The sequence below is a fragment of the Tursiops truncatus genome, chromosome 5 (genome assembly GCF_011762595.2).
Source record: "Tursiops truncatus isolate mTurTru1 chromosome 5, mTurTru1.mat.Y, whole genome shotgun sequence".
NCBI classification, from domain to species: Eukaryota; Metazoa; Chordata; class Mammalia; order Artiodactyla; family Delphinidae; genus Tursiops; species Tursiops truncatus.
This window is the reverse complement of record NC_047038.1, coordinates 111,342,494-111,365,902: the sequence shown is the minus strand read 5'-3', so window position 1 is coordinate 111,365,902 and position 23,409 is coordinate 111,342,494. Positions and strand designations below refer to the sequence as shown.

The window sequence follows — 23,409 nt, the reverse complement described above, 5'->3', positions numbered from 1 at the left end:
TTTGAATCAAGAAACTTAAATTCATAAGAACATTTACCCCCAAGGACCCATGAAAAGTTGGCTTTTAAGTGGTATCTTGAGTACTTCTTAATCTTCTGCAATTATTGTTCAGGAAATCAATAATGATAATGTGATGCTGAGAAAAACCATTGTAAATACCATTACGGTAATGCTCCACTTAATGAGCTGCAGGAACTAGAAGTCAAGTGTGACTGAGAAAGTCTCCCTGAAACCCAGAAGACCTGCAGATTGCTTCCAACCCACCTTTCAGGGAAAAGAAATAACCTTTGGAAGTTGAGTTGAGAAACTTAGTCAAATATGTGAATTATATGTTCGTTAAAAGTACAAAGCAGGGAATACAATAGTGAGGCAAGTATTTAAAGTCTTGGCTATAGGGAGAGGGGTTACTGGAGGTAGTTACTTTGAATGGCCACTGGTTTAAATCCACTGGAGTCATTTTCCCGAAAGTAAAGTGGAGAAGATGAGAAAATAAATCTTCAACAACTAAAGTTCATGTTGTTCTCACCTAGAATGAGGCAACCTCAATGTCTTACAAAGGCAGATCTGTGCTGGTGATGCACATAAACATATTTGTTTGTATCTAAAGATCTTTCTCAGAAGAGACAGAAAACTGTTTTTATGAACTTATAGGGCCAATCAAAAGGTAATATTATGGGGAGACAGATTTCAGCTTAATGTCAGGGAGAATATCTTTTATTGTGGTGAAATATACTTAAAATAAACTTATCATTTTAACCATTTTTCCGTGTATGGTTGTGACAGTAAGTGCATTCACATTGCTGTGCAACCATCCTTACCATCTACCTCCAGAACTTTTTCAACACCCCCAACTGAAATTCTGAAACCCATTAAACAATAAACCCTCGTTCCTCCCTCTCAAGTCCCTGGTAACCATCATTCTACTTTCTGTCTCTAAGATATTGACTATTATTCTAACTACCTCATATAAGTGGATTCATACAGTAGCTCTCCTTTTGGATCTGACTTACTTTACTTAGCATAATGTCTTCAAGTTTCATCTATGTTGTAGCATGTATCAGAATTTTTTTCCTTTATAAGGCTGAATAATATTTCAGGTTACATATATATACCACACTTTATTTGTCCATTCATCCATAGATGGACATTTGGGTTGTTTCCGTCTTTTGGCTATTGTAAATAACGCTGCTATGAATATAAGTATATGAATATCTGTTCAAGTCCCTGCATTCAGTTATTTTGGGTATATACTCAAAAATGGAATTGCTGGATCACACAGTAATTTTCTGTTTAATTTTTTGAGCAACTTCCAAACAGTTTTCCACAGCTGCCGCACTATTTTACATTCCCATCGGCGACACACATGGGTTCCAATTTCTCCACATCCTTACCAACACTTGTTTTCTGCTTTTAGATCATAGCCATCCTAATGAGTATGAAGAAAAGACTTTGAACAATTAGACCTGCACCACAGTGGGATGAGCTGTCCCAGGAGGTAGAGGCTGATAGATGTGCTCTACCAAAGACTGGATAGACTGCCATGTTCAGTTGTGCAGGTTGTACTGTCCAAGTGTGTCTGGTCATAGGGTGAATGGGGGCTAAAAACCAGCACACGTTTCACATGCCAAGGTTTGAACCCTGGTGTAGGACTTCTTCTTCCCTGAAAATATTGTCAGCTTGCCAAGCCCTGTGCCTAAAGGGGCACCTTTTTTTAAATGCAAACAAAGGCACTTATAAAAGCTATTAATTATTCTGGCCGACTCTTCAATGTGAGGGAGCTGTAGATAGAACAGATTAACACACAGGGTAATACCCAGCCCATTGGACTAGGTGACTATTAAGGTCCCTTTCAACAATGGTATTCTGTGGATCTCTTTGAATGCATTACAAAATGCCCCTCAAATCCTCTGACACGCCTTGCATTGACAGGTGAGGTCTGTATTCCCTCACCTTGAATCTAGGATCTGTGACTGCTTCACTAATAGAATTCGCAGAAGTGACACTGTATCAGTTTCTAGGCCCAGACTTTAAGAACTGGCAGCCACCATTTCCTGTCTCTTGGGACACTCCTTCTTGGAACCCAGCCACCATGCTGTGAGGAAACATAAACCACTCTGTAGGGAGACACACAGAGAGAAAACCCAACACTCATTACCAAGAAAGCAAACTCTTGGAAGTGGAGTCTCCAGGCCCAGCAAAGATGACGAGCTGTTCCGGCCAAGTCCCGCCCAAATTGCAGATTGATGACTAAGGTATGTTGTTTTAAACCACTACCATTTTAGGGTGATTTTCTTTAGCTGCAGCTGATAATCAGAACAGTCTGTAATATAATGTGACTCCAAACTCACATTTGCACAATGTGCCTCCTACCAGCAATGCATTGAAGGACTCCCGGGCAAGGCCTTCTCTAAGGAGCCCTCGATTATATTTTTCCATAGAATGTTTTATTTTTATTCTTTTCTTGATATTGAACATTTACTCAGGTTATTAAATATTGTCTCATATTGTGATTTTAACAAGGTATAGTTAATTTACAATATTATATAAGTTAGAGGTGTACAACATAGTGAGTCACAATTTTTAAAGATTATACTCCATTTAAAGTTATTATAAAATACTGGCTACATTCCCTGCTATATAATACTGCTATATAATATATAAATACTGCTATATAATATATCCTTGTAGCTTATTTATTTTATACATAGTAGTTTATACTTAATCCCCTACCTCTATCTTGTCCCTCCCCTCTTCCCTCTCCCCACTGGTAAGCACTAGTTTGTTCTCTATTTCCGTGTGTTTCCTTTTTGTTATATTCAGTAGTTTTTTTTATTTTTTAGATTCTACATATAAGTGATTACCTACAGTATTTGTCTTTCTCTGTCTGACTTATTTCACTAAGCATAATACCCTCCAAGTCCATCCATGTTGCAAATGGCAAATTTTTGTTCTTTTTTATGGCTGAGTAGTATTCCATAATATATATATATATACACCACATCTTCTTTATCCATTCATCTATTGATGGACACTTGGGTTGCTTCCATATCTTGGTGACTGTAAGTAACACTGCTATGAACACTGGGGTGCATGTATCTTTTCGAATTAGTGTTTTCAGTTTTCTTCAGATATATTCCCAGGAGTGGGATTGCTGGATCATATGGTAGTTCTATTTTTTCATTTTCCGAGGAACCTCCATACTGTTTTCCACAGTGGCTGCACCAATTTACATTCCCACCGACAGTGTACAAGGGTTTCCTTTTCAAGGGGCCTTGATTTTTTCTCACCTGTCAAGGCAATGGCCTTTGTCCCTCATCTCCTCTCCCACGACCCCATTTAGGATAAACTCTCTATGGTATAGACATGTTGAAACCCACCTTCTGCAGCATCTGCATCCTCCCTGCTTGGATTTCTTGAGGAATCATGGATTTCTCAGAGCAACATACTGGACCTTTCAACAATCTCTCCAGGGGCTCCTGCTTTGCCCTGGGCCGGTACTAGGTAGCCCTGGGGTGCTGGCTTCAAGGGACAAGATAGAAACAAAACGTCCTTGATCCAGTAAACTGCTGTCCATGTTGGCTCTTTTACTTGCTATAAGCTTAAGGGGGAACGTACAAGACAAGCAAAGGGGCAGGGAACGCAGAGCAGAAACCATGCTCGGATCCTGACTCTGCAGTCGCTCCCTCCAGATCAAATCTGCCTGCACTTAATGGGAAAGGAAAGTTTTCTCTGCAAGGCCTTCCTCAGTTCTGAGTCTTGTCTGTTAAACTACCCTCCTCCTCGATCACCGTCCCCTCACAACCACTTTCATTTCAGGAAGGAAATAGTTAAAAAGACTCCTACCCTTCAGGGCCTGGGAGGGGGCGGCAGCCTAGTGCTTTATAGTGGCTGCATCCCTGGAGGGCTGGAAGGTTTGGACATTCTTGCCGCCCTAGAGTGGAGTAGAAGGTCTGGGAGCCTTGGGAGAAGGGGAGGACAGACGGGAGGCGTGTTCCTCCGGAGTTTTCCTTTTCTTGCGAGTCCTCGTGCGCGCGCAGTCATCCTTTGGTCTGGCGATTGCGGACGGGAGGTGGAGACGCTCCATCCCACCGGGTGGCCGGAGGCGGGCGGCTCGGGGAGGACCTCCCCAGAGAAGCCGTGCCCAGGAAGTTTTGCGAAGCGGAGGCAGCGGTGCAGCCGGGGCCGCTGCAGCGCCGGAGCCCGGGAAACTCGCCACCCACCCTCGCCGTCTCGGCTTCCTCTCGCCCAGGCGCCGCGCGCGGACCGGGCAGCCGTCCGCGCCCGCCGAGCTCCACGGTCGGTGCAACTCTTTTTTCTTTAGGGGTCCCGAGCTGGGTAGGGGAGACGCCGGCGGGCCCTTCGGTCGGGAGGAGAGGCGAGCCTGGAGCGTTGTAGCCCGGCGCCTGCACCTCCTGCACCAGGGCTGGCATCACCTGCCAGAGGGCGCGAGGCGGCGCGGGCGCTTTTCCTGGTCGGGGTGCGCTCCGGGTACGTTGGGGGTTTGGGAAACTGATCCAAAGCGCCTCAGCCTTCCCAGGCGGGCGTCGGATTTTTAGTCAAAAGAAAACCAGCAGTTCTCCCCGGGTCTCCCTTTCCCCGAGGCTTGCGAGAACTTTGTGGAACCTCACGCCCTTGTTGTTGACTCAAGAGCCTACTTGTGAAGTTTGCCCCGCAGCCTGCTTCTCCCGCACGCCCGGGGCATGCCAAGGGTAGCCAAGGACACTGGGTGTGAGTAACAGATGTGTCTGGAAAACCCCCAGGGCAATGAGTTTGGAAACCTGCCCTTGGAGGTCTGGGCGTTTTGTTCTGTGCCCTCCTTTCATGGACACTTGTTGCCCTTCACGTGCCGAGAACAAGGGCTGTTTCCCGATAATCAGCCTCCGTTTACACCATCCTAATGGCGTTCCGGGATAGACCAGACGGCGGAGGGGGGTGGGCTGGGAGGCATATTAAAGTCAGGCGTTGTCAGTCAGGAGAGTTACTAATTTCTTACCCACCGAGCAAGACCCACCAAAAAAACTTATTTCGAAGTTCCTAGTTTATTTGGTTTATTCCTCCTCTTGTAGATATTTACGACTCCTCCCATTCCCTCTGTTTTGTGTTAAGTAATTGAGAAACACCTTGGCAGTCGTTTCTTGTAAATTACCTGCTCTAAACGCTTGCCTTGTGGGTAAGGTCGGAATTTCCAAATTGCTAATTACGAGTGAACTTTGATCCTGGAAGTCTGAGATGTTAAACTGTTAAAGCACAAAGGATTCAGTCCTCTTGCTTAATAATAGCTTTTTAAAAAAAATAAATTTATTTATTTTTGGCTGTATTGGGTCTTTGTTGCTGTGCACAGGCGGGTGGGGGGCTAGTCTTCACTGCGGTGTAGGCTTCTCGTTGCGGTGGCTTCTCTGGTTGCAGAGCACGGGCTCTAGGCATGCAGGCTTCAGTAGTTGCAGCACGCAGGCTTCAGCAGTTGCAGCACGTGGGCTCAATAGTTGTGGCTCGTGGGCTCTAGAGCACAGGCTCAGTAGTTGCGGTGCACGGGCTTAGTTGCTCTGCAGCATGTGGGATCCTGGACCAGGGCTCGAACCTGTGTCCCCAGCATTGGCAGGCGGATTCTCAACCACTGCGCCACCAGGGAAGCCCTTAATGGTAGCTTTTGAACTCCAGCAAATCCTTAGACCCCAAATATGAAGAATGCTGAATCTATAAACCATGTCCTTCAGGTCTGAACCTGAGGTGCTTCACTAGAGCTATGACTGATTATGACTGATGATCTGAAGCGCAGTGTGACTTAGAGAAATAAGCTTGGAGGAACATGCCTTTGAAAGGGTTTTTTCCTTTGGTTTTGTATTTTTCACCCAATGATGGCATGGCAGCCACGTGCCTTTGCCAGGTATCCCTTAGTTCTGCAGCTTCATATGTGTAGAGAGCTGAAAGAGATGTCTTCAGAAATGATTTCTGTGGTGGCGTCATTGTTGGAGGAGAAAGAAAGTGGTTTTCATGGTAGCTGGCGCACACTTTGATAAGAACCCACAGCTTTGATAAGACTTCTCAGCCCCTGAGGTAATCAGCTCACCAAGCAAACCAATGTGCTGACGTTCAAACACGAGTGGTACTTTTGTGAGTGGTGTCAACCCACCATAGATAGCCAGGTCAGTTCATGAAATAGCCTCCTAGCAGACTGATGGGCAAAGAGCCATTCCATTTCTGGAAAAGGCCTTCTCTCTTTTACTTTTAAGAAAACTGTTTCTGAAGGTTCATTCCTATTGGGCCACTGGGAGGCTTTAGTCATTAAACAGCACAAAATACTGAAGGATTTCCTTTTTACCATCTCTGATCTGAAGGGGTGGATGACAATATGCTTTGTTCTTAGAGTTCTGGTCTCCACGGTGGAATGGAAATAGCGGCGTGTCGTAGGTCTATCAACATTTGGTCAAATACTCCAAACTGTAAGAAGCAGGAAAAAAAAACCCCTGCAAACTACTTATAATTAAGTCTAGGCAGAACTGTATGCCCCTAGCTTAGAAAAATTTGATATTTTAAGACTTGACTGAGTCAAGTCTTATGAGCAAAGTAGAGTGAGGTGTTTTACCTGTCCTACCATTTCTTGGCCACAAAAATGTGACAACTTCTTCAAGGCTCAGTATCTTCATGATATTGTCCCTGCTTACCTAGAGTTGTAAAGTTCAAGTCTGACAACAAATACTGTATATAATAGATTAATACTATACGTAAAATGTTATTATTAATTCAGGTTCCTGGGGGGAAATCTCTGGGGAAGGCAGAAGTATGCAGTATTTGCACCTTATATTTATTTTAGACCTTCTGTACCACTTGAATAAATCTTATTTCATCCATATATCGACTAAGTCCTAAACTTTGTTGATAACCAAGATAACTGTCAAAATTCCTAAAAGTTCATATCAAAATTCATATCAACCATGAATAGACTCAAAAGGACACAATTCTTAAAATTTAAATTGTGACCTGGGTGTATTCATCATACACACACACCACATCATCATAAATGAGCTTATGGCCTTCATTTTAAAGATTCACAAAAATTCACAGAAAATATACAAAATATTAAAATGGGAAGAGCCGTTTTTATTTACCTTTAATTGTTGTGTTACCACCAACCTCCCTCATTTTCCCAGCATCTTTTCTTCAAGTAGAAACCTAGACTTCCTGAACAAGAAGGACCACTGCTCTCTGCAAGTGACTAAAACAAAACAAAACAAAATAATGAAATGGTCTTTTGAAAATATCTAACCAACCTCCAAAGTCTATTGCTTCTTCAAAACGCTGGAAACATTGTTAAAACACTTTAGATGCTAAGAAGTCATGAGAATGAGAGACAGTACAGTCTAGTGGTTAAGAGCTCAGGCTCAAAGTCAGACTAACCTGCCTTTGAATCACAGAAGCACCACACCAGCTACGGCCTTGACAAGCTACTTGACCTTGTGTTTCCCTGTGTTTATAATGGAACCATGTAACTGCTTCAGAGGGTCATTGTATGGAATAGAGGGCATCACGCATGTGAAGTGCTCAGCACAGTGACTGGTCATAATCAATGTAGCTATAAAGGATGTTTAAAGGATGTATAAAGGATGTTTGGAAAACCAAATAGTATGCCTGGCCTGAGAAAGTCTATTACTCCTAGTTTCATTCATTGGCATATATCCTGATAATAATTTCTGACGAATGGAAAAGCAGAAAAACTCCTGTCAGAAGATGTTGATTGTAGACAGTAATCATCCAGGTTTTCAATAAAATAAATATTTGGTCTTTATCAACTATCTCACTTTTAAATGACTAAGATTGTTAATTGTATTGATGGTGTTAATCAGAGTTCTGTTTTTAAATGAACATTTCATAACACTTCGAATGGCTACCTGAGCTGCATGTTATTTTCATGTTCGTTATTTGCCATTGGCAAAACAGCACACATGTTGGAATACTGAATTGTTAATTACAGAATTTGGTGATTTTATGCCTTAATACTACATAACTTTCACTCAGCATATAATGTCTCTTCTCTTCTGTTAATAACTAAAATATTGTTATCTCAACTCGTGAAGGTTTTTTGTAATTCAGGCTATCAGCCTAGGTGTAATGTAACTTCTTCTCTACTACTCAAAGGAAAAACTGCCATGTCCTCATATTATAATCTAGATGTAAGTATAGCTATGGACAAAAGCGAGAGAGACAGAGACAGAGACAGAGACAGGATACAGAGATATAACTTGCCCTAGTAGAGCTTTGATCTTTGCTTCTTTTGTTCTTCTATGGGGTAACCTGACAGAGATATATCTTATCTAATTACCAGATACGTCCTGCTTTTTAATTGAAGCAGTAATTATCATTGACTACAGTCTTATTGGCAGCTGGAATTTGTAACCAAAATTATTTTTTCTCTTGTCTCTTTTCAGGTAGAAAAAAAAAAAAAAAAGAGGGTGTCAAAGCAAAAGAATAAGAGACCTTTCCTCAAATTTGCATCAAGATGGAAACCTTTTGCCTCAGGGTGTTGTTTGGGTTGGCGCTGGTTGGATGTGTCGTCAGTGATAATCCTGAGAGCTACAGCACAAATCTAAGCACCCGTGTGGACGATTTCACCACTTTTCGTGGGACAGAACTCAGCTTCATGGTTACCACACATAGACCCACGAATCTGGCCCTCCCCAACAATGGCTCAATGCACAACTATTGCCCACAGCAGACTAAGATTACTTCAGCTTTCAAATACATTAACACTGTGATATCGTGTACTATTTTCATCGTGGGAATGGTGGGGAATGCAACCCTGCTCAGGATCATTTACCAGAACAAGTGCATGAGGAATGGCCCCAACGCACTGATAGCCAGCCTTGCCCTCGGAGACCTTATCTATGTGGTCATTGATCTCCCTATCAATGTATTTAAGGTAGGAAGTAACCACAAATGCGTTTGCAGGTTGGAACATATGCTCTGATTCCACAGTTGAGAGAGGTGCTGCAGACTTTTCTGTCCTTTGGAATTTCAGTCTGTGTTTTTACTGAGAGCCATTTCTGCTCTCTTAAAACTGGGTGACATTTGAAATTTTTATTGTTTGTTAAATGTGACACTGACTTTCTAACTTAATTGTTAACAAAATAGTATTTCAGGGATGACTCTTCAAAGTCATGGTCTTGCATGAATGGGATTCTCATGCCAGCCGTGAGCTGGCTGGGTAGATGGGCAATCTGGGGAAGATCACTGGATTTTTCTGACATTCCATTTCCAGGGTAAGACCTGCTGAGCCCAAAAAGTACTTAAAATAAATTTATCTTCAGTTTCGGTTACCTTTTCAATGTGATGCTATTCGGAAGCCCGATATCCATAGTACGGCTTGAAATGAGAAGGGCTTATTTTATTTTGACTGTCTGGATGATTGAAGGCAAAGGTCATGCTGGCTTCCGCAGTTAGGGCAACTTAGGGATAACGGGTGCACGAGATGGCAGGCCAGTGGTGACCTCATTGAGCAGCATTACTAAGCATCAGTTTACTGTTGCCTCCCACATTGCTTCAGCTTACATTCAAGGAGCACCTACTGTGTGCCTGCTGCAGAGCTAGGCAACAAGGATCCAAAGACAATCAAAGTTAGAGCCTGAGTGGGAGAGGAAGAGAACTCACCCACCGTTGGTGTGATCACCTTGCTCTAGGGACTAGTTAGTACCAAAACAACTAAAGCCAAAAGGAATCAGTTATTCCATATTTGGTCTAGTGGTTGTGTGGGGGAAATTGCTGCAAGAATTCAAGTGAGCTAAAATTCAAATGAAATTTCATCATCTGTGTCAGATGTTTTAGAATGTCTTTATTCCTAGCACAGGGAAAGCACTTTCCTCAGCCTTTAGTTTTTTGTCTTCTATGTATTATCTGTAGAAACAAAACTATTCTGAGCAAGAATATTCTGAACTATGACTTGAAATGGGAAGTTTGTCAGTTGAAGACATGATTAGTTTTAAGTGAAATAGTAGCATCTTGGTTTCAAGTAGATACACTCCAACTGTGGTGAAATGATACTAGCCTACCAGAAAAAGCAGTGGTCTAACCATAAAGATGAAAACAATGATGAAAATTTTGAACATTACAAGGAAAAATCATCTCAAAATTACTCCAATACACTGTTTGCAAAATTGGGGAAATTAGACAAAATTGGGGAAATTAAGGGATTTCCCTGGTGGTCCAGTGGTTAAGATTCCACCTTCCAATGCAGGCCAGTGGTGACCTCGGGGGGCATGAGTTCAGTCCCTGGTCGGTGAACTAAGATCCCACATGCCACGCAGTATGGCCAAAAATTTTTAAAAAAGAAAAAATTTTTAAATCACATACCATCTCTTTCCACAGAAGAGCATGAATACATGTGTTTTCTGTTTGAACTCAAAGCAGGATTTCAGAACCAAATTAGGAGGTAAAATTGAAAATATGTAAATAATTTTAAATATTTAGCATATGCTACAGAACTTTTTTTCTTTTAAAAAGGTTTTGATTTTCTCTTAGTGAAATATTACACATACTCAACACGACTTCCTCGGGACATCTCTCTTTAATAAGAGATTTGAAAATGTTGACTTGACTCACTCACAATCACGGTGCGGGGTATTAAACATTTTCTGTTCACACTTACACAACTAGTTAACCAACCCATTATGGCTCGGGAAAATAACATAACCATCTCTGATTAACAATTCCCATTTGACCATGTGCAAAAGCAGCTTTTGACATAACCGTATCTGCTGAGAAGGAGCCTTGCTTATCTCTTTGAGGTGCTACCTGCTATTCACGAGACTAAACTTCATTTCTATTCCGTAGCAACATTTTAAGTCAGATCATCTGAAATATCTCCAAATTCGGTGAAAATTCCAATAAAACTTTGTTTTACATTCATACAACAATGGAAAAAAACTGACACTTCCTTATTTGACCTTAAGATTTTTCCATCTTGGGAATCCAATACTTTATATACCTTATTGTAGTTCTCAACAACGTGGACAGTTTGATGTGTTTTTTCATAGCAGGAGTACATTTGTATAATTCCTGTTTTTCTAAAACTCATGTAGTGAGTCCTTTAACCAACATTAATTTTAGAAAGTAAACCTTTGGGGTTAAAGAAATAAATACTCTTTAGTCATTTCAATCTTCTTCCAGAGGAAAAGAGAAAAGCATTGGAGCGAACAGAAAAGCCTCACAATATTCGAGCGTTATTTCTATTTCCTCCTGGCAGTCCATTCCTCTAGGTTAGGAAACCATAAGATGTTACTGTTTCTCTGACTTCTGCCCAGGAGAGTCAAGAGAAATCCTTCTAAGCAATGTGTGCTCTAGGTCCTCATGCCTTTTCTCCACAGCTGCCTCCTGCTCTAAGAGTCTGATGCTTTGGAGTCTCATATATCAGACCTGTGGATTCCTCTGACCATGTCAAGCTACCTCTGCATTGCAGGGCAAAGTAGTAGCCATCCAGTCTCACTTTACCATTATGTTTAGGTACTGATGACAAATGCATAGACTTGAAGAACATTCTATTAAAGGGATGCATGAAGCTTCTTTATCTCCCGTATTATTAGAATTAGGTTGAAAGAAGAATGGTGTAAAAGATCTGCTGTGTTCGTCAAAGAAAGATAAGTTTTCAAATCGCACAGGTCGTTGTGTTTAACAATTCTATCAGTTGCTTTTAGACTCAGTTTTAAGGTGTCTCCAGAGGGAGAACATTGCACTGAGCTAGGTTAGAGTCAGAGTGAGTGAAAGTAGTATGAAGATTGAATCTTGGGGCAAGTGAGACTTGCTAATTAGACTCTAGTAATATTACAAGAAAAAGGAGAGCACATGACAAAGTGTTCTTTCTATTCACATTTTATTATCTTTCTCTCACTTTGAAAGAGTTGTACTGAAACTGTTTCATATATTGATATGCTGTAAAACACAACTGAAAATCAATGCAGCAAGTATATCAGATGGCTAGGCTGTTTCTGTTCTGTCATTATCCCGTGCAGCTAGTGCTGGGTAGCTTTGGATCGTCTGTGGGCATGGAAGAGGGGTTCACTACACATCTGAATTTCCAAGTTTCCTAGTTGATCTCTATAGCTTCAGGACTTCTTCTGCCAGGCTGTACTGGACTTTGCTTGTACTTATCGAGTGCTGCTCTGCTCAGAAACCCCCAAGAGCTCCTGCTTCTTACTGGTTCCTAACACGCATGTGCAGCTCTTGTCCGAATGTCATCATTACCCCTAAGTAACATTCTCTGCCCTAAATGTCATTCTCAGAGAGGCTGGATATAGTCGCCAAATTGCTGCTGCTGAAGCATGTACAGATCCTAAATTAAAAAATGAATTAGGTCTGGAGTTATATACATTTCATAGAGAAGAAATAACCCAGAAAGTGGAGAGAAATTCCTCTAGCCCTTGTTTACACTCGTGCACGTGCACACACACACACATACACTACCTGGTGATAAAAATCGGACAGTCTGAGACAATAAAATGTAAAACAGAAGGAACCAAAAGATGCAAATAAATGCCAATTACCTTCTTGGTTTTCAAATGGCAATGTTAAAGAAACGGTATTATTTATCAAAGGATTACTCTAATTTGGAATTGTGCAAAAAACATATCATTAATTTCATGAGCAGACTGACAAAACCAGGAGAGAGGAAGGAAAAGGAGTTAGTAGACCCTTTCAAATGTTCACACTTGTAACCCAAACTGATGATGGATTCAATTTGTCAAGAAATTACACTATCTGATATGCTGAATTTTCAAGGAATGCAAAAAGTTAGGCAAGTAGATTAATCTGCATACAAAATATTTACATTCATTACAATGGCAAAATAATTAAAGCATTGTATCTGTGTTTAGAATCCAAAAATGCCCCCCAATGACTAAATGCCAATATAGATTAGAAGTATAGAATTTAATAATCATATTCTTTAATGATTTATTTATGCCCTAGAGTGTCACCTATAGGGAGATGGGTTTTAATTTTGAATAGAGTGGAAACCCTAAAAGTGATGTTTGTGCATGGGTGGGCCAAAGTTTGGTGTCATGTGCTTTCAAGATAACTGTCACCCAGATGTGCACACGGATATGCCCATAAACCACTGCACCTTAGCCTCTTAAGTAGAAACAGAAGTGTGGAGAAATATATGTAGGAGAGAAGTAGAATGGAGAGGATGAGAATGATGGTCATGGGAAGAGTGAGGCAGTTGAGTCCAATGACTTGACATAGAAATGTTGGCACAGCAGGGAGGTGGAACCAGTGACGTCATAGATAATACTGTAGATGAATAATGTCTCCACTTAATGTGTGGGGTAAAGCAGATCTCTGAGAACAAAGGAAGCAGCCAGTGATACATCCAGTAATCAGCTGTTGACTATTTTAGTCCACTCTAAGCAACCACCTCTTCCTGAGGACAACAATGAAAAATAAACAAAATTTCTGTATGAAATTTTCAGGAATATTTTGCAATGAAAAGCCAAGATTCCCAATATGTTGCTCTGGCAGAGGATCTGAGCAATGTGGAAACCAGAGACATTCACACAAAGCCAGTTTATCTCCATATTCACACAGCCTTTGACATCTTGTGCAACTGGGATCCATCCTGTTGGGGCAGCCATACAAAAGTTGTTTCTTGACACATCAAGAAACACATATATATGTTGTGATAAACACATATCACAACATATAAGTTGTATGCCTCAAACATAGTAGCTGTTCAATTAATGCTTTTTGATATGATTAAAACTTCTTTTTTTAATTGAAGTAGAGTTGATTTACAATGTTGTGTTAGTTTCTGGTGTACAGCAAAGTGATTCATTTATATATATATATATTCTTTTTCATATTCTTTTCCATTATAGGTTATTACAGGATATTGAATATAGTTCCCTGTGCTATACAGTAGAACCTTGTTTATCTCATTCTATATATAATAGTTTGCATCTGCTAACCCCAAACTCCCGGTGCCTCCCTCCCCCACTCACCCTCCCCATTGGCAACCACAAGTCTGTTCTCTATGTCTGTGAGTCTGTTTCTGTTTCATAGATAAGTAAAAAATATGGGAACACTTCACAAATTTGCATGTCATCCTTGCCCAGGAGCCATGCTAATCTTCTCTGTATCATTCCAATTTTAGTATATGTGCTCCTGAAGGGAGCACTAAAATATACTTGTAATCAGATTTTTCTGAGACCTTCAAATTAAAATATTGATGATGGTGATGATGTTGATTTGTCAGAGGGATTCTTTGTTTACAGACAAGGCATAGGGTATTATCTGTGGTCTGCACATACTACTCCCCCAAGCCGATCCAATTACACACCGTTGCATATGTGATAGATGTTTGCCTTTTACTCATCATCAAGCAAATAAAAACAAGCCTTTCTCAGGTATTCCAGTAATAGCGCTATAATCGTAAAAGTAGGTATAGAAACTGTATTCCCTGAATTTTAAGAGAGAAAATGTTGTCCCTTCACCAAGCTCTCTGTCCCTTGAAGGTGCATTGCACTCCAGCTCATCGTGTCCTGTTAGATAGCTCTGACCCTGCCTCATCTCCAGGCACCTCTCTCTTCATGTTTTTCATCTACCCCTCTTCACTCCAGCTAACCAAGAGTACCAAGATGATCCTTCTACCTTGAATATCTTCCCTCATGCCTTCTCTGGCTTATTCTACTTTATTCTTCAGATCTCAGCTGAAGCATCTCTTTGTCTGGCAAGTATCCCTAACATAGACTAGGTCAGTGCCTTTCTCATGTGCTCCCATGACACCCTCTAGTAACCCCCTAAGAGCATCTAACACACGCTCTGTTGTGCCTGCCAATTCGCTTGCCTGTCTGCCCCTCTAGACTGCAAGTCCCCTGAGGCACACTGCCATGATTCTCATTTATCATTGTATCTCCACATCCAGCACTGTGCCCAGCTTTCAAAATATTTGATGCATGAGCAAAATACTCATTTTGCTCAAATACTCTATTTGCCTCTGTAAGAATGTTTTTCTCCCATGCAATTCCGGATCTAAAGGCAGACTTGCTTTTTGAATTCACTGAATCTCTACTTTTTTCCTGCAGACCAGGGATGTCTCAGGGTCCATAAATCTGTGAAAAATCTGTCAACCTAGAGTTGTTTTCCCCTTGTCCCTTTGTCTTTAGAAGTCAAGAGTTCTTGTTCTGTGGTTCCGGAATTATATTGTTTAATTTCCTCTCTCTCCGGTACATATAACCAATTGAAGAGTCACTTTTCAAGATTTCTGTGCAATAGGCATTTTTTGAGCATAGTTGTAATTGTGGTTTTGATTGAAATATTAAACCTACAAGTGATTTGGAATATCAAAATGAACATTCATATCACAGACGATTTTAGTTACTAATTTAGAGAACAGGAAACATGTTGATTTTCTAGCATGGCTAAAACACAAGCACACTGAACAAGCACACTGTTCATTCACACAATGAACAAGCAAAAGTTCATTATGCTAACCAGCTGACTTAAGGATATATGTACATATAAAATAACAGAGTGATACATTTATTACCCAACTTGCTGTTTGTTATAAGGAAGTTGCTGTCTGGAAAGGCTTCAGAACCCTCTCCAACTCTACCTCCCCTTCTGACTTTTCGTTTCCTGTGTCTGGGAACCTCATTGCTTTCTCTCATGGTCCTGTTAAGTAATTATTCTCATGTGAGGTTACTGGGCTAACCCTCAGCATTTGGTTCACAGCACAGTTATTCCCGTTTCAGGGATGGGGGATGGAAACCATCCGTAACTGCAAGATCGTTCCCATGGCTGAGGAGGGAGAGATGGATTCAGTCCCCTTCTCATTAGGAAGGTGTTGGGCTGTGTAAAGCATCGTGGTTGAAGATATTCCTCCATCAGACACTTCAGATCACAGAAGAGGTTGCTGTATAATAGTGATGCATAAATGTTTTACTTTTGAGAAAAGAATTTTCACATACACACTGTGTGTGTGTGTGTGTGTGTGTGTGTGTGTGTGTGTGTGTAATGTTGCAGTAATTCCAGCACTCTGTGCAGTAAAAGCAGATGTCCTGGCTATTTTATTCTGAAATATTTCTAGAGTGTCTTTATCTTTTGAGTTGCTAGCATGTGAGTGTTATTTTTTTATTATCACACAAAGTTTATACAGTTCGTGTAAAGCATGTGTGAACTAAAATCAAAGAGGTATGAAGTTTACTGTCTCTGAAGTTGATTTGAAGACTAGAGTGGTTAGATAAGGAATGTTCTAAGAAATTCTGTCAAAATAAATTTGATATACAGCCAGAAATTCTACAACTGCTTTCTGGAGCTACCATATTCTCTTGAGAGCTAGAGTAACTGCTTTCTATAGCTACAGTTTTATTTTTAACTAGGTCTAGTTTTTCTTGGAAAAACTTTCCTTCATTATAAAGTTAATAGTTGAAATTAAACTCAATAATAGAACTGAACGTATCATTCAATGTTAATATTTGATAGCCTTATTTTTAAATTTGAACATCAAAGATTTTACAAAACCACATGCTCTAAAATATTTATTTAAATTTGCAAGGTTTGAAATCCCCAGTGTTCCTGAACTCAAGAAGAAAAATCAAGTGTGCCCTCAGATTTAATACCATTTTGTGGATGTGCAAATTTAGAGGTTACTTTGTATAATTTAAACTTCTCTAAAAGTTTCATCCACATTTTTTGCCATCACGACTTACTTGGAGACTAGGATAGATAACAGAATCTACTCAAATCATGCTTCTCACAACACTTATCTTAAACACGGGAGTCCTATTATTGGTCCGGCCAAAAAGTTCATTTTGGTTTTTCATAACATCTCACGGAAAAACCCAACTGAACTTTTGGGCCAACCCAATATTTTTTAGGTCAAATTTTATACTAGAAATTAATGCGGATGGGCAACTGATTGGCTATTTGGTTACTCAGTTACATCAGGTCTCTCTTCTCTGAATGTTCTTCATTTATTCATTCATAAATATTTATTGAGCTCCTAGTATATACCAGTTACTGGGGAAATAGCAGTGAAGAAAAACAATCATCCTTGTCTTTGTGGAGTTTGCATTCTCGTAGAAGAACAAGACAACAGGCAAGTTAATAAGTAAATATATAGTATGTGAGATAACTGCTAAGGAGAAAAGTAAAATAGGGAAGAGAAATAAAAGAAGAGGAAGAGGGTATTCATCTTAGTGTGAGTGGCTGAAGAAGAGCTCAATACAAGGTGACGTTGAATAAAAACTAGAACTTAAAAGGAGCAAACCATGCCACTATCCAAAGTGAGAGCATCCAGCCGGAGGAAATGGCAAGTGCAAAGGCCCAGAGGCAGGAATGTGCCTGGAGGGTTAAAGAAGCAGCAAGGAAACCATGGTGGTTGAGTGGAAGGAAGAGAATAGTAACAGATGAGATCACAGGGATACTAGGGTAGGGCAGGTGATAGGGAGAAGCAGATAACGTGGGGCCTAACAATAGGTGACCATATAATTTATTGTCCAAACCAAGATGCTTTGAGAGTGAAAGTAGACACTATCAATAATTGCATCTGGACAATAGGCATAAACCAAGACTCCTGGAAAAAATAGGAAGCGTGGTCACCCTATGTATACACCTTTATAAAGCCTTTAGCCTTTTTCTCTGAGTGAGATAGGAAGCTTTTAGAAGGTTATGAGCAGGACTTCCCTGGTGGCGCAGTGGTTAAGAATCCACTTGCCAATGCAGGGGACACAGGTTCCGAGCCCTGGTCTGGGAAGATCCCACATGCCGCGGAGCAGCTAAGCCTGTGTGCCACAACGACTGAGCCTGTGCTCTAGAGCCCGCAAGCCACAACTACTGAGCGCACATGCCACAACTACTGAGCCCACGTGCCTAGAGCCCGTGCTCTGCAACGAGAAGCTACCACAATGAGAAGCCCATGCGCTGGAATGAAGAGTAGCACCCGCTCGCCACAACTAGAGAAAGCCCATGCGCAGCAGTGAAGACCCAAAGCAGCCAAAAAGAAATTAGTTTTTTTAAAAAAGGAAGGTTATGGGGAGATGAGTGACATGATTTGGTTTACATTTTAACAAAAACATGCTGGCTACTGTGCTGAGAAGCATTTCCTGAATCGATGCAGGAAAAATATGCAGTCTTAAAGTATGTTATGTATACCAATTTATAACATGACCTAAAGCCTAATTACTATTTACTCTGTACCAAGCTAACTCATTTGATCCTCACAGTAAACTTATCCTATATGACTGTTGCCTGAAAATGAATAAACTGAGGCATGGTGTTTAAGGAATATCCTCAAGGCTACACAGTTAGCGAGTTGCAGAGCCAGGATTTGGATCCAGTCTGATCCCAGAGGCCATGCTGTTAGCTAAGCTGCCACATTGCTTCTCTTCCATATGCCTCATAAGGCAAACTTGATAGTCATCCAGATGTCCTCCCTAGTACAGAAATATATTTTCAAAGACTGTGTTCAAAAATAGTCATTCCCTTTTCTCTCCTGCATTAAACCCAATACTTCTTTAGTTGCTTATTTAAGACAGAAGTGACACACTATAAAGGAAGATGTGTATGAAACAGAGGTTGCTCTCCAGAATAGCATTTACGTTGTAAGTCTTGCAGATTGCATGGGAACATCTGTCAAACAGATTTTTGTATTCCATACTCATTGTCATGTTGGTGAGATCAATTGACGGAAGGGAGCCAGAAAATAAAATTTTTTAAAAATGAAAAGAAATGTTAAGTTCTTTGATGGACTGACTGCCTAGACATATACATCTGCTTATCTTCCCAGAGGAACACTTTTTGCCAAACTGGTGTCTCATCCAGTTATCATTGGAAAGGCTAGGCAATTTGTGGCATGAGACAGAAAAGTGTGTGTCTATGGCTATCCCAAGGTTTCAGTTGGCGTACAAACACCTGGTTTTATTGATAAAACTAAATGTTGCATTTCTAGATCTTCAACTCCTTAGGAGTTGAAGGAGTTTCTAGATCAAGTCCTTAGGAGTTGACCAGATGCATAGGAATTAAAAGGGTAATGTGAAAGCATAATGGATGACATTTGGGAATATGTCTCAAATGATATTTAAAAAGAAGCAAGAAATAAAATACCTAGGAATAAACTTAACCAAGGAGGTGAAAGACCTATACTTTGAAAACTATAAAACACTGATGAAGGAAACTTAAGATGATACAAAGAAAGGGAAAGAAACCCCATGCTCTTGGATTGGAAGAATTAATATTGTTAAAATGGCCATACTACCCAAAGTGATCTACAGATTTAATGTAATCCCTATCTAAATACTCATGACATTTCTCACAAAAGTAGGACAAGTAATTCTAAAATTTATATGGAACCACAAAAGGCCCTGAATTGCCAAAAATATCTTGAGAAAAAAGAGCAAAGCTGGAGGTATCACCCTCCCTGACTGCAGACTATACTACTGTACAAAGTTACAGTAATCAAAACAGTATGGTACTGGCACAAAAACAGACATACAGATCAATGGAACAGGATAGAGAGCCCAGAAATAAACCCACACACATATTCAGTCAATTAATCTTTGACAAAGGAGGAGGCAAGAGTATAAAGTGGGAAAAAAGACAGTCTCTTCAATAAGTGGTGCTGAGAAAACTGGGCAGCTATTAATACACGTAAAACAATGAAATTAGGACATTTCCTCACACCATATGCAAAAATAAACTCAAAATGGATTAAAGACCTAAATGTAAGACCTGAAACCATAAAATTCCTAGAAGAGAACATAGAATATGCTGTGACATAAATCATAGCAATATGTTTATGGATTTATCTCCTAAGGCAAAAGAAATAAAAGCAAAAATAAATAAATGAGATCAATTAAACTTAAAAGCTTTTGTGCAGCAAAGGAAACTATCAGCAAAATGAAAAGACAACCTATGAAATGGGACAAAATAGTTGCAAATGATATGACTAACAAGGGGTTAATATTCAAAATATATAAACAGTTTGTACAACTCAATATCAAAAAAATAAACAACCCAGTCAAAAAATGGGCCAAAGACCTGAATAGACATTTTTCTGAAGACAGCATACATATGTTAACAGGTACATGAAAAGATACTCAGCTTTGCTAATTATTAGAGAAATGCAAGTCAGAACAACAATGAGATCACCTCACACCTGTCAGAATGGCCATCATCAAAAAGTCTACACATAACAAACACTGGCAAGGATGTGGAGGAAAGGGAACACTTGTGCACTGTTGGTGGGAATGTAAATTGGTGCAGCCACTATGGAAAACAGTATAGAGGTTCCTCAAAAAACTAAAAATAGAACTACCATATAATCCATCCCTGGGTTTATATCTGGAAAAAATGAAAATACTAATTTGAAAAGATACATGCAACCCCAATGTTCATAGCAGCACTATTTACAATAGCCAAGGTATGGAAGCAGATAAATGGATAAAAAAGATGTTGTAGGGCTTCCCTGGTGACGCAGTGGTTGGGAATCTGCCTGCCAATGCGGGGGCCACGGGTTCAGGCCCTGGTCCAGGAGGATCCCACATGCTGCAGAGCAGCTGGGCCCGTGTGCCACAGCTGCCGAGCCTGCGCTCTAGAGCGCACAAGCCTGGAGCCTGTGCTCCGCAACGAGAGAGGCCACTGCAGTGGGGGTCCCACACGCCACAACCAAGCGTGGCCCTCGCCGCGGCTGGGGAGGGCCCGCGCGCGGCAGTGGAGACCCAATGCAGCCAAAAATAAATAAATAAATATAAATTAAAAAAAAAAAAGATGTTGTATATATATACAATGGATTATTACTCAGCAATAAACAAAGAATGAGATTCTGCCATTTGTGGCAACATGGATGGACCTAGAGAATATTATGCTTTGTGAAGTAAGTCAGACAGAGAAAGGCAAATACTGTATGATATCACTTATTTGTGGAATCTAAAATATAAAACAAATGAATGTATATAACAAAACAGAAACAGGCTCACAGATATAGAAAACAAACTAGTGGTCACCAGTGGTTTGGGGGGAGATAGGGGCATTGGATTAAGAGATACAAACTACTATGTATAAAATAGATGAGCAACAAGGATATATTGTATAGCACAAGGAATTATAGCCATTATTTTGTAATAACTTTTAATGGAGTATAATCTATAAAAATACTGAATCACTATGCTGTACACCTTAAACCAATGTAATATTGTAAATTAACTATACTTTAATAAAATAAAATAAGCTAGAAATCCTCAATTTAAAAAAAAAATTACAATGAAGTTTAATGAAATTGTTTCATTAAATCTGAAGCTATTTGAATAAGGAACTTTATTAACATCGCTATTTTTTTTTTTTTTTGGCCATGCCACACGGCATGTGGGATCTTAGTTCCCCAACCAGGGGTTGAACCCGTGCCCCCTGCATTGGAAGCGTGGAGTCTTAACCACTGGACCACCAGGGAAGTCCCTAATATCCCTAATTTTAAAAGCAAACTATATTGAGCATGTTCAAAATATCCAAAATCATTCCTTTCAAAATATAAAAGGTAATGGGCACACATCTCTTTGCCAAATATTGAATAGCATACTATGCCCCATCCCACATGAGTTTTATCTCAGATAAAGCAATTCTGTAGAATGTCTGTGTATTTTTAAAAATCTGGCCACTGTGAACTTTTAGCTTAGTTTCACAAAACAAAAATGTTCAGAATACTCCAGCGTTTCTCTTTCAAAATGATGTCATGTATGTCACAAATGCTGTGTTTCTCTGCCTATTTCCTCTGTTTCCACAAATTTGATGTTCTTATAGAAGGTAAATTTATGAAAATTTAGGGTAGTGTTACATCATTTAAGTGCCATAATACTTCGTAAACATTTTCGACATTTTATTGAGATGTAATATACATGCAAAAAAATGTACATTAAGTGTCAGCTCTATGAATTTTCACCAAATGAACACATCTGTGTATCCAGGATCAGGAATCAGAACATTACCTGCACCCAGAAGTCCCTCGGTCACTAATTACCCAAACTCCCAAGGCAGCCACTTTCCTGACTTCTAACAGCATGAATTTGTTTGCCTACTTTTGTGTTTTTTGTAAATGGAACCATATGACGTATGATCTTTTCTGTCTGGCTTCCTTTGATCAGCACTATGTTTGTGAGAGTAACCCATGCTGTTGAGTTTAGTTGTAGCTTATGCATTCTTATTATTGAATAGCACTTCACTGTCTGAAAATGCCACAATGCGTTTATTCATTCTACTTAGGTAGGCATTTAAATAGTTTCCAATTTTGAGCTCATATGAATAGTGCATCTATGGACCTTCTCACATGCATCTTTTTGTGTGCATATAGATTACCGAAAAAATAAATATATACAGATATATAAAACTTAACATGTATATATAAATATATATAACACTTAAATATCAACATATATACCTATATACTAAATAAATGCTTTTAATATAAATCTTGATCATGAATACTTAAATATCAACATATATATTTATATACTAAATATATGCTTTTAACATAAATCTTTATCATAATCCTTTTCTATTTTGATCAGTAATTTTGGAGAACCACCAGGGCATGGTACAGTACTGGGAACTAGGCAGAATTTCCTAGACAGAATTCTTTTCTAAAAGCTCTAAAGGCTTGCGTGGCATATGTCTGAACTTTGTTCATTATAATTCTTCTTGGCCTTTCAAGCAAATCTATTATCTGCCTTCATATTGGATAATCCCCAAATCAACTCACACATTTACTAAGTGTCTATAGAAAACACAAAGAAATCTAGGACAGCTGTGCCTCTGAGTGGCTTGCATTCCGTGTGAGGATACATATATTCCATCAAGTTAGCCTGAATGCCAGGCGAATGTTATAGTCCAGTGTTCTGTTGAAATTTTTGAGACCATTGAACACAATTTTACTGAAAAAAATAACATTTTGAATGTAAAACACCTATTAACATTTTCTTTAAAAACAGAAAAACTGTCATCTCTCCTTCTCCTAAAGTAATATATACAGCTAAACCAAAATTAATCCAATTAATCTCAAGAGACACAGAAATAAAATTAGGTTTCAGCATTTTCCATTACTGCTGCAGTAAATGGCCATTTATTTTAAAACTTTAAAACACCCCACGAAACACAGATTAAAAAGCACTGATTTCAGACAGTAAATGTTCTGAGAGTTTCAGTTGGATTGATGAAATTTTCCAGACAATCTCTCTGAGGTTATTTTTGTTAAATGACATATTTTGGGATGCCAGTTGCTAGGTAAAACTTGGAGGTTTAGTTGTAATCTGGTTACCGCATTATTCTAAGACAAAATGGTAAGGGAGGGTTGTTATAGGAATTTACCAAATTGTAGCATACGAAGACAGATCTAAAAGAAAATCCTTCCTAACATCAACACCAAAATTTGCATTTCAACAT

At 39.7% G+C, this 23,409-nt stretch overlaps 1 protein-coding gene, 1 long non-coding RNA gene and 1 other non-coding gene across 4 annotated transcripts in view; 1 reads left to right on the top strand and 2 right to left on the bottom strand.

Annotated features, from left to right (window-relative positions):
* Nucleotides 1-23,409, bottom strand: part of LOC109548561 (uncharacterized) — a 385,148-nt gene that overhangs the window by 256,596 nt on the left and 105,143 nt on the right. The gene's annotated exons all lie outside the window — the stretch shown is intronic.
* EDNRA (endothelin receptor type A) overlaps nucleotides 2,235-23,409 on the top strand; it is a 62,772-nt gene continuing 41,597 nt past the window's right edge. The window contains exons 1-2 of one of the 2 annotated variants that reach the window (XM_019926550.3): nucleotides 2,235-2,252; nucleotides 8,424-8,914. In XM_019926550.3, the coding sequence (XP_019782109.2) occupies nucleotides 8,495-8,914 (420 nt within the window). In that variant the 5' untranslated portion in view covers nucleotides 2,235-2,252; nucleotides 8,424-8,494. Of the gene's footprint in view, nucleotides 2,253-3,948; nucleotides 4,297-8,423; nucleotides 8,915-23,409 lie in introns of those variants that run through there. The other variant, XM_019926549.3, reaches the window with a different exon arrangement.
* LOC117312512 (U6 spliceosomal RNA) lies at nucleotides 14,052-14,158 on the bottom strand. The gene has a single exon (XR_004526836.1). It is a non-coding gene; the product is annotated as a U6 spliceosomal RNA (small nuclear RNA).